Source organism: Ahaetulla prasina, chromosome 1 (assembly GCF_028640845.1).
Source record: "Ahaetulla prasina isolate Xishuangbanna chromosome 1, ASM2864084v1, whole genome shotgun sequence".
Taxonomy (NCBI): Eukaryota; Metazoa; Chordata; class Lepidosauria; order Squamata; family Colubridae; genus Ahaetulla; species Ahaetulla prasina.
Window position 1 is genome coordinate 28,248,105 of NC_080539.1, and position 11,261 is coordinate 28,259,365.

Genomic DNA, 11,261 nt, shown 5'->3' on the forward strand with positions numbered 1-11,261 from the left:
AGGGAATGCCTTATTAATTCCAGATCTTGTATTCTGAACATCCGTTAAAATGTGCCACTTTGCTCTGAAGCTCTTCTGGAGTGTTTTATTTTAAATACAGGTAGTTCTCACCTTACAACTATTCGTTTAGCGACCGTTCAAGGAATAGAAAATTGAAATAGTAGTTCAATATAGATAATATACCCGTGTTCTGTGGAAAGTTGACATGTTATTTGCAATAGCAAAGTTGGGTTTAAAATTGATAAACCACTGTAATAGAGTAGTATCTAAAGTATGCTGGGTGCCATTTAGGAGTTCTAAAGTACTGTTTTTTATTCAACATGTTTTACTGTTAGAGTTTTGCCTAGAAAACTGTAGCCCTATTTGCTTATGTGGTTGTTTTCTCATCTGACGAATGGAAGCAGAAGTATATGGATAAGAAATGGAAAGTCCTGCACATGCTACAAGCAAATAATAGAAATGTTTTTCTACTTAGGTCTGTTCATTGGAGAACCTAAAAGATTTTGGCGAGTGTGTGATTGCTCTGCAGGCCAGCATCATCAAGAAGTTTCTGCAAGGCTTCATGGCTCCCAAACAGAAGAGAAGAAAACATCAAGGGGAGGATGCTGTTGCCAAGGCTGAGGAAGTTGATGAAGAGAAGAGAGTAGCAGAAGAAGCCAAGGTCTTGATTATTGTATATATAAGCTAAACATCTCGGGACTGAAAAGGCAACAGAAGCCTGAACAGATTGCACGAAGTTGTTGCTGCATATATAGCTGTTTGATCTTGAGTTATTGGTGTTACTTCATGGCAGGGCCTTTCTTTCTACACTGAGATATAAGAGAGGCTGCATCTTCTCCTCTCCTGCTTAAAAAAAACCTCAAATGGAAAGCAGAAGCTGCTGTTCTTTGAGTCTGCTACAAAAACACTCAAAGCCTATAATTTATGAAAGGCTGTCATTCTTGTCTAAGATCAGTGTTTCCGAGTAGACATGAGTACCATCTAACATGAGATGATCATTCTTTGTGGTCATTTTCAATTATATTTTTAAAGGACAGACTTCCTTAAGAAATGGACACTGTTTTCAACATATGAAAAGAGCAAACTTTGTTTCAAATTTACAAACTTTTGTTTGCCTTTCAAAATGATTCCTGATTATATTTATTCTAGAAGTCTCCATGGAGAACAGCTACTTCTTTTTGGCTGTTGTTTGCTACTGTATAGTTGTCCGGCTTGAATGTTGTCATCTGTTTTGCCTCTTCCCTTACTTGGCCAGTGCTGTGACTGATGTTTATACGACCAAATGCATTGTCTTGCTGCCAAGAGAATAGCGGCTATACTATAGATTAGAAAGAATCAATGCACTGAGGGACAAAATGTTACCAACCTAACTGCCCTTTTAATTGTAGTTCCATGGCTGCAAATGTTTTTTGTCCTTTAATATCTGACGCATATGGTAGGTTACAGGACACTATAAATTGCTTCTCTGTGGGTTAGTGAATTTGCACGATGCCATTAAGTGGTCCCTTACCTTACTTTTGAATTTGTTTGCCTTTTGGCTATTCACCCAAGTCTTGATATCCTTGTTCCTCTTTCCCCTAAGGCCTAAGATACTGAAACCTTCAGATTGATACTGAGATCCTAGGGGGATACCAATGACCCTTACTTTATAGGAATGTAATCCTGAGTGCATTTATTCTTTTTCCAGTTCGGGGAAGCAAAAGCTGCCAAGAGCTTCAAGTTTTCTTTGGCCCAGTATGATAGCACCAAATCTCTAGGAATGGGTCTTTGGAAAGCTAATGTGTCTGAGAAGCAAGCATTCTGGGGGGAAAAGACTATAATCCTGGCTATTTCTCGATCCAGGTCTATCCCAATGAGCAATGAGGAGGGAATTCTAGACTGGTGTGAAATTTTGTTTTCTTAGCCCTCCGGTTTACTCGGCATTTCCTTGGATTCAGTGGGAGGGGAATGTGCAACTCTGCAAAAATAGATGGTTTTATTTGGCTCCTGAACTGCTATTAACAGCAAAGCTCAGCCATTTCTTCTGACATTCAGTTCCCTTTACTAGGAGATTATTAATTCAGGTGCCCTAAGATTTTCCATGTTATCTTTTCTATTTAATGCGGTAACAGGTTTATGTCTATAGAGAGGGCTGCATATCCTCTAAGTAGCCATTAATTGGAAGTTTATTTGAATTTGCTCATTTCCATGTTCTTTGTTTGTGATAGAACTGCAAAGCAATTAGCACCTGAGCATAGTTATACAAAAGATTCTTGTGGTTGAGCATCTTTATTTGACGCTGGTGGCCACTGGTGCTGCTTGTCTACCATGTTTCACCCCGTTATTATAGTGCTGTTACATATGTTGTCATATACAGTATGTTGTCTGAGGTCTCCGCTAGAGGGAGCTAGCCTAGCAAGTTTTTGCCTCCCCAGCTGTCCCTAGAGTTAACAGCTAAAGTTCTACTGTTTGTTTCTCTTTGATGGGCAAGAATTTAGTTCAGATTTCAAAGTCAAGAATGCAGCTGGTTTCAAGCTGGCCATGAGTTATGAGCTTCTGAGGCTGAGGGGAAGAAGAATTTTTAGTAGTGCCTAAAAGATAGCTGCTGTGAATTCTAGGGAATAATCACAAAAGGCCTTCCAGTTGCTGGGAATTTGGCCCTAAGGTCCTTGTTCTACCTTTAGGTTGCTTCAGCTGTGGAGAAATGGAAAGTGGCAATCCGTGAGGCACAAACCTTCTCACGTATGCACGTGCTGCTTGGTATGTTGGATGCCTGCATCAAGTGGGACATGTCTGCAGAAAATGCCAGATGCAAAGTGTGTCGCAAGAAAGGTGGGTATTCCAGACTTTGAATCAACTGCTAGAGTTCTAATATTGTCAAAGCCTTGAAAGAAAGATATCCTCTGAATACATAAAGCAATTGCCCTCCCATTCCCCCAGAAAAAGATATAGGTATCCACTGCTCTATTTTTTTCAGGTTTTCATTATGTTTTTGTCCCTCAAGGAGCTTAGTGTACAGTATACATTGGGATAGGAAGCTTTTTTGACTACTTGATCCAACTTTCTATTTGGAGTTTGAAAACATTGTGTGATTGTGCAATACAAAATGGCTTCTATAGTGAGTAAACTGGTGAGTTTCTACTTGCAATCACTTGGTTCCCCAGGATACCTTTTAACTATCTCAGCTTTTTTCTTTTCTTAGTGGATGGGCAGATTTCCAAAGAATTGAACTACAGCCATCTACCAAGGACAATCCTGTCAAAGGCTGTTCTCCAACATACTTGCTTGTTTATTTCTCTTCTTTGTTCTTTGAATTACCAAATTGTTTTTGCCCTGTTCCCTCAGGTGAGGATGACAAACTCATCCTGTGTGATGAATGCAACAAAGCTTTCCACCTGTTTTGCCTGAGACCAGCCCTCTATGACATCCCGGAAGGAGAATGGCAGTGCCCTGCTTGCCAGCCCTCAATGGCCAGGCGGAGCTCTCGGGGCAGGTAAGACTTCTTTGGTTTGCAGGTGCCTTTAACAGAAAGGCACTTCATCTGAACATATTTGCCCATATCCTCTTACTCTATCTTAGGTTCACTGAACTGGGTCTAGCAAGATTTGTATGCCATTCCTAGCTATTTTGGGCATGACAATATAGCTTTTGTTTTTAAAATAAACAGGCATTGCAAAAAATACATATACTCGTGTCAGTTGAGTGCATTTGTTATTTTGACTGCTGCTTAGGCCAGCCCGTCTTCACTAGATATAACATGGAATGCAAACATGAAGCCTGCTGGGGACAGAGACTATGGCACAGTCCTGTGGAATGGCTGTGTGGGGAAAGCAGGATTTTGACTATCAAATCTTTCCTCTAGAAACTATGCTGAAGATTCAGTTGAAGAGGAGAGTGAAACTGACGAAGATGAATCTGAGGAGGAGGAGGATGATGGGGAGGAAGAAGAGGAAGAAGGCTATGAGGTTGCTGGATTAAAATGTACGTTATACTGAAATGAAAGGGCAAGAGGTCTTCCCTGAGGGATTGGACAGGTTCCTAGCCTGTTAGTTTAATACAGAGGATCTTTCCTGTTTCCCACTCTCTAAACTGCAGTCAATGCATGTCTTACTAGCAGTCCTGAGCTAGGAAGGTGCTGCTGATTGTTTCTGGATAAGTTTTCTGATTTGTGATAGTTCCACGTTGCTTGAAAAGTAACCAAAAATAGGTATTGCTTCTAGGGAGGAGAATGAGAAATGAACAGGGGGCACTTTGTCTTTTAAGGCAGTGTGTAATTGCAGTAAATCTACCACAACTTCAGACATTAAATTGTAGAGCCTTCTTAACTTTTGGATGGTGGTGCTTAAAACTAGAATAGTTTAAAAAGCAAGGTTCAAATTTCTGGGAATCATGTAATCAGCATTTTTTTATTGCCAAACTTTGAAAACTGTAATTGGATTGTTGCAGAGTGTCCTTGATCAAAATGGACTTATTCTGTGGATCCAGAATCATTCCAGATTTTTTCTGAGATAGATAGATAGATAGATAGATAGATAGATAGATAGATAGATAGATAGATAGATAGATAGATAGATAGATAGATAGATAGATAGATAGATAGATAGATAGATAGATAGATAGATCAAGCACAAGGTTATTTTCAGGTCAGTGGCACAAAAAAATCTGAATCCTGTGACAACATGCAAGCCTTATAAAAGGTTCAGAAATGCCACCACTTTGAAGTTCATATCACTATATTATGGCATTGCAGTAATTATCTAGGCAGGCCAATGTCTTTGTAACATTCCTTGTTGGCATGGAACTCTGAAAGTCAAAAAGAATATTTTTCATATCAAAATTTAGCTCTTACTATGTATGCCAGAACTATGCCTCACACAAAAATAAAACACTCTACTGCCTCCAGATACCTGTGAAAAAAGCTTAAGTCTTAATACTGATCACTCTGAAGTACTTGTACTCTGGGGTTCAGTCCTTACTGCTTCCAGTAACAGTTTCATAGGTAGGTCATAATTATTTCCTCGTTAGGAAATGAAGCCCAGGAGAAAGAGACCCAAAGAAACAGGGCCTATTGATGCCTGAGGGACAGTGTGAATCCAGCTTTCAGAGTGGCCTCCACTCTGGTGGCACCTGGTTCCCATTCAGAGCTGTCAGCATGTGAGCTTCTGCTTATAATTGCTGTCTAGATTTTTGTGGAGCCCTTTCGAATCTTGAAAGAATGCTCATCTATTAAAAGTATTTATGTCTGCTTTTGAAGTTTGTTCAGGCTCCTTCCTGCCGGCCTGGCCAGGCCCAGGTGAGCGCCACTGTCACTAAAAATAAAGCCTGCACCACAGCCACAGCTTTATGAGGCATTTAATTGGGAAAGGTCATGATGGAGAAATCTTTCATTTTGGCAGAGTCCTGTTTAATCCTTGGTACAGCGTTGATCCAAAGTATTCTCATAGAGAATGTTGGACTGTCAGATATTTAGCACATGTTGCTCTCTCAACATAAGGGGAAGCAACCCTTAAACAGATGGTGTCCGTAACAGAAATAACTGCTGTATTGGACAGTGATGAATGAAAATTGTACCCCATTAAGTGTCTTTTCTGCTGTGGATTGAAAACTTGCTGTGAAGGTTCATTACTGGGGGGGGAAAACCCCAGCATCCGCTGCTTGACATAAAATAGTAAGAGTAGTGAAGTTCTATTGTTCAAACTGTCTCCTTGTCAGCTGGCAGGAGAAATCCAATACTTGATGCATGCTGCTGAGAGGGCTTAGCAGCTGCCTTAACCCACTGTGTGGGCCACTTATGAATGTTTGGAATGATACTTAGCTCAGCCAATCACTCTTTTCTGGTGAACATATGATCAGCAGAGAAATGAAAGCAAAGAGTCTCTGGGGCATCATGCAAACCTGCTCTTGACTTCTAGCATTGAGGTCTGATTATGGGAGCCAGCTAAATTAGAGAGCTGCTTCTGCATTGTCAACAGCCTACCCTTTTGAGTCGAGTCAGGATGAGCAGGAATGGAAAAAGGGGGAGGGAAGCAGAGGGATAGCCCACCATTTGAATACTTTAGATCATTTTACCATGTAATCATTTCATTTGAATTGTGTATTAAAAATCCTTGATATAGAGATCTCAAGTTTGTTTTTGGATCAGGAATGAAGAAACTTAAATTGATTGCATACATTTCTATCTTGGGAGAATGAGAGAGAAAAACGACCTACCAGTGCTCAAATAGCTTTTATAATGGGTTTTTTTTTACTGATCATCTGTTTCCTATTAATTCTTATTATCCCTGGTAATAAGAATATCTGGAAATAGCAGTTAATGCCTTAGGAGTAGCTTGGACTCTTTCCTGGGCACAATGACTGGTTGCATCCCATTACCTTTCTGTCACTCCTCCGGTGTTAAATCATTCCACCCTCTCTCTGATTTACAGTAAGACCCAGGAAAGCAGCCAAGGGGAAGCAAGGTGGCATAGCGGCAGATCCTCCAAAACGGGGCAGGCACCAAGGCAAGAAGCGAACACTCCATGCCACTCGAGCGTCCCGACAGCAGACTGCACCTGTCACTGAAACTGACATTGATGAGCTGGTAAGAGCTACGAATCTCTAGATAACATTTTTAGTAGTTAAAAGCAGAACAGGTGTCCTCCATCCTGCTTTCCTTTACCAAAGAAGCTCTTCCCTGTGTACGGTGTTAAGCATCTACCTGATGTCTGTGTATCTCTCCCCCTCCCTCCTAAGATTACCTGCTTCTCCCCCCTCCTTACTTGATTAGTGTTTAAAAACTTTTAAATAGCTGCAAGTCTCTAGGAAGTGATGAGGCATGGAAGCTCATTGGTATGCTGGCAATGCAAAACACCACATCACTTCCAAGGCAGCTCTTAAGGACATTTGTTGCCTGTGCAGCCTGCCTGCCAAAAATTAATTCAGCTATCTTACATTTCACTTGACATTTAAAAGAAGAAAGCGTTGGGCCTTCATTTGAGAATTATTCTCTTCCCTACCCGTCTCCCGAAGTCTTGGATGGCTGAAACTGCAGCACTAGAACTTAGCCCCACAAAAATGGAGGCGTTACCAGCTTCCACTTAGGAGATGCTATGCTGTACAGAGTGGCTTTTGGTATGGGTCATATTTGCCTTCTTTTGTATTTGAAATCTAGAAAAGCAAGTTTATAAGTTGTTGCCAAGGTACAGCTTAGCATAAACCCTGTCTCTTGCTTCTTCTCTCTTGCGCATATTTCCCCTGCAATGATGCCAAGGAGGTAATTTTTCTCCCATCAGTTGTGCCACTTAAGAGAAGGCCTTCTGTGCTAGGAGCTTGCCAGGGCCCTTGCTTTTGTTCTTCCTATACTTGTGTCTGGTGTCAGGAACATCGTTATCAACTGTACGCTGATGATACTCAGCTGTACTTTTCCACACCGGGCCACCCCAACGAAGCTGTCAAAGTGCTGTCCCGGTGTCTGGAGGTCATACGGGTCTGGATGGGGAGAAACAGGCTCAAGCTCAATCCTTCCAAGACAGTGGCTGTGGATGCCGGCACCCCGGTACAGTCAGCTGCAGCCACGGCTGACTGTTGGGGGCGAGTCACTGGCCCCAATGGAAAGGGTGCGTAACTTGAGTGTTCTCCTGGATGGACGGCTGTCTTTTGAAGACCATTTGACGGCCGTTTCCAGGAGAGCTTTTTACCAGGTTCGCCTGGTCCGCCAGTTGCGCCCCTTCCTAGACCGGGATGCCCTATGCACAGTCACTCATGCTCTCGTGACATCTCGCCTGGACTACTGCAATGCTCTCTACATGGGGCTTCCCTTGAGGAGCACCCGGAGGCTCCAGTTAGTCCAGAATGCGGCTGCGCGGGTGATAGAGGGAGCCCCTCGTGGCTCCCATGTGACACCACTCCTGCGCAGACTGCACTGGCTACCTGTGGCCTTCCGGGTGCGCTTCAAGGTTTTGGTAACCATCTTCAAAGCGCTCCATGGCTTAGGGCCGGGCTACTTACGGGACCGTCTGCTGCCACCGGCTGCCTCCCACTGACCCGTGCGCTCTCACAGGGAGGGACTCCTTGGGGTGCCGTCCGCCAGGCAGTGCCGACTGGCAACACCCAGGGGAAGGGCCTTCTCTGTGGGGGCTCCCACCCTCTGGAATGAACTTCCCCTGGGACTCCGTCAACTTCCCGACCTTCGAACCTTTTGCCGCAAGCTTAAGACACATCTATTTATTTGCGCAGGACTGGACTAGAATTTTAAATTTTAAATTTGGTTTTAATGGGGTTTTATTATTTTTATCGCAATTTTTTAATATTCAGCCTTATTTAATAAGTTTTTTAATTGGTGTTTTATTTTGTATTTATATGTGTATATTTGTGTTTTTAATAGGCTGTAAACTGCCCTGAGTCCCTTGGGAGATAGGGCGGTATAAAAATGCGATTAAATAAATAAATAAATAATCCCAGTTCTTCAGGTTGCTTTCCTGTTGCACTGCATGCTGCGCGCTACAGGTGAGCTGTGGCTCCCACCCACCAGTGCCTTGTTTGCTGGTGCCTTTCCTTGACTACCTGAAAGCCTTTGAAGAAGCTTGCTGCCCCAAAGAATCACTGGGCTGCCTCAGAGGTATCCTGCTGGTTTTCTGATTAGGGCTCCAAACCTGAAACTCAAGCTAGGATGGAGGCATTCTTTGGCTGCCCCATCAAAGCTGCAGCAGCTGCCTGGTTTGTTTCATGCTTATTGCTGGTAGGATAGCAAGTCTTGAAAGTCTTTGTAGAATGGTTTCTCTGCTGTTTGCCCCCCCTCCCCTCCCCCGCTTTTTAATAGGAAGCTTTGTCAAGCTTCCCATAGACGACTGCTCTCCCCAGCTAGGAACTCCTGGGCATATTGCCAGTAATATGTTCTTGTCACCAGACACATTTTGTTTCATTGGGGTTCTGCTGTACATCATGAAGAGATCAATTCTTGTATGGTTTGGATCTGTGCTGTTCTGTTTTTCCTTTCTGACTGTCTTTGTAACACAGGTGCTTCAGACAAAAAAGATGTCTCGCAGACAGGCCCTGGAACTGCAAAAATGCGAGGAAATCCTAAATAAACTTGTCAAGTACCGGTTTAGCTGGCCTTTCAGGTGAGGCCTCAGGAACAAATGCCAGGTCCCCACTCCTGCCCATTTATGTGCAAGCAGGGATAAAGACCATCACAGAGCCTCTTCTATCTCTCCCTCCCTCCCTCCCTCCCTCCCTCCCTACCCTCCCATTTGTGGTCTGTGTCTTCTGCCTATTTTGTGTTAGTGGGCAGTTGAAAGAAACACAGATCATTCTTAACAGCCTCCCTCCAACTCAAGAAAGTGAATCCTGTGTTTTTCACACTTTTAAAATGTATACACTTTAATTTCTAAAATACCCCAACCATCAGCCACATATCTTAAAATTACCAATGTAAAACACTCTGCTCTGAATCATAGCATCCCGACTTGATACTTGATTTAGAATAATCACTTGCATGGGTACTCTGGCAGACAGGAAGGACCTCTTTGCATCCATGCAATTTGACTAGGAATAATGGGTTAAAGAAAGTGCTTTTTATCACATAGTTAACACCACATATAGTCGTATAAGGGGGGAAAATTCATATGCCAAACATAGATAACTCATTTTTCAGAGATGGAGTACTCTTTTAACCACACTAAGTAGACAGTATGGTTTACCTCCTATTCTTTAACTCTCTAAAGTTTGGGATTATATTATGGCTGGATGATAATAGCTTTTTCTGAGTATATAGTGTGTTAAACCTTGTCAATGTGTTAAGTTGGGGATGTGTGGATAGTATGCCAGTGTCAGAAGCAAGGAAAGAACTAAAAACAGAAGCCTAGCCCTTGGTTATCATAGATGATGCCCTAACTGACATTTGGCATTATTTTGTCAGGGAGCCAGTAACCACAGAAGAGGCAGAAGATTATTTTGAAGTGATCAGCAGCCCCATGGACTTCCAGACAATGCAGAGCAAGTGCTCCTATGGCAGCTACCGGTCTGTGCAGGATTTTCTCTCTGATATGAAGCAGGTCTTTGCCAATGCCGAGCAATACAACCAGAATGGCAGCCATGTCCTTACCTGCCTGGAGAAGACGGAACAATGTTTGATAGACATGTTACACAAACATCTGCCTGGCCACACGTACATGCGCCGGAAACGCAAGCGATCCTTGGTCCAGCCTGGTCAGGAATTCGGGGAGGCCGATGGGGACAGCGATCCTGAGGCCCTGGAGTACACGAGGGGGCGCAGGAGGAGGAAATGAAGGGCCCCGGATGGGACACACTCGGAGCAGGTCTCAGCAGGATCCGCTGCCCTGATGGAGTTCAGAGGCAGAAGCTGCTCGGCTTCGCACTGTCCTCCCCCACCCCATTCCTCTCACCAGCTTTCCCGTGGGCTTGTTCTAATTGCTGTCAGCAACTAATCAACCAGCTGTCAACAGAAAAGTTGGATTTTTGATTCCTCAACTGTGCACATAGTTTGTGCAAATTAAGGAGACTGGAGGGACGTGGGGATGAGTGGATGGAACCACTTCCAGCTGGGGGTGGTGCAGGTTTTATCTGAAGGAGAGCTGCCATCTTCCTCCTCTCAATTTGTCCTAAGGGCAAGTGGGAGAAATGAGCTGCCAGTGCCACGTGTGTATTTATAACCTCCTACCCCACAAGCCACCTCCATCTCCCCCCCCCCCGCCCCCGAGGAAGCCACCTTTTAGAATGGGCAAGCACTTACCTTTCTTAGGCAGTCACCTTTCACCAGCATCTTTATGCAGGCCAGCTTTTGGGGTGCTTATCATTCTCCAGCCTCTCGATGTGGGCAGTAGGGAGAGTTGTTTCCTCCTCACAGCACTTCCTGGCGCCAGGTGCGCAAGAACAGAGTGTCATAAAACCCAGAGTTTGGGGATAGGACACAGGTTCTAACTTTATAAATCTTTTTTCTAGTTAAGGAAAGATTCTCCTGTCCAGCAGTGATCTTGTATAAAAACAAACACCGTGTAAGATAAAGTCGTCTTGACTTTGATGTGCATTGTACAGTTTATATGAGGATGTGTTTGCTTTATATTCCTCCCCTCTATAACTCACTCGTTTTTTCTTAGAGAAAGTAGTTGGAGCTGACCCAGGAAATCCGTCAGGATTGTACACTCTGTAGACTTGTTCTTGTCTCCTTTTATAGTCATATCGCCTCTAACCTGTCTCGTCTCCGCCTTCCATTGCTGGGTTCCAGATCAGGCCAAAAGAGAGTCTGACCTTGCACACTAATGGCCCAGCCAGAGACGGGTCTGTGG

The 11,261-nt window shown here is 43.5% G+C and overlaps 1 protein-coding gene across 1 annotated transcript in view; it reads left to right on the top strand.

Annotated features, from left to right (window-relative positions):
- Positions 1-11,012, top strand: part of BAZ1B (bromodomain adjacent to zinc finger domain 1B) — a 37,609-nt gene extending 26,597 nt beyond the window's left edge. Inside the window, exons 13-19 of the mRNA XM_058164580.1 lie at positions 476-661; positions 2,664-2,811; positions 3,325-3,472; positions 3,842-3,960; positions 6,405-6,559; positions 8,974-9,077; positions 9,875-11,012. Of these exons, the coding sequence (XP_058020563.1) occupies positions 476-661; positions 2,664-2,811; positions 3,325-3,472; positions 3,842-3,960; positions 6,405-6,559; positions 8,974-9,077; positions 9,875-10,244 (1,230 nt within the window). The 3' untranslated portion in view covers positions 10,245-11,012. The remainder of the gene's footprint in view (positions 1-475; positions 662-2,663; positions 2,812-3,324; positions 3,473-3,841; positions 3,961-6,404; positions 6,560-8,973; positions 9,078-9,874) is intronic.
- Positions 11,013-11,261: the final 249 nt, after the last annotated feature.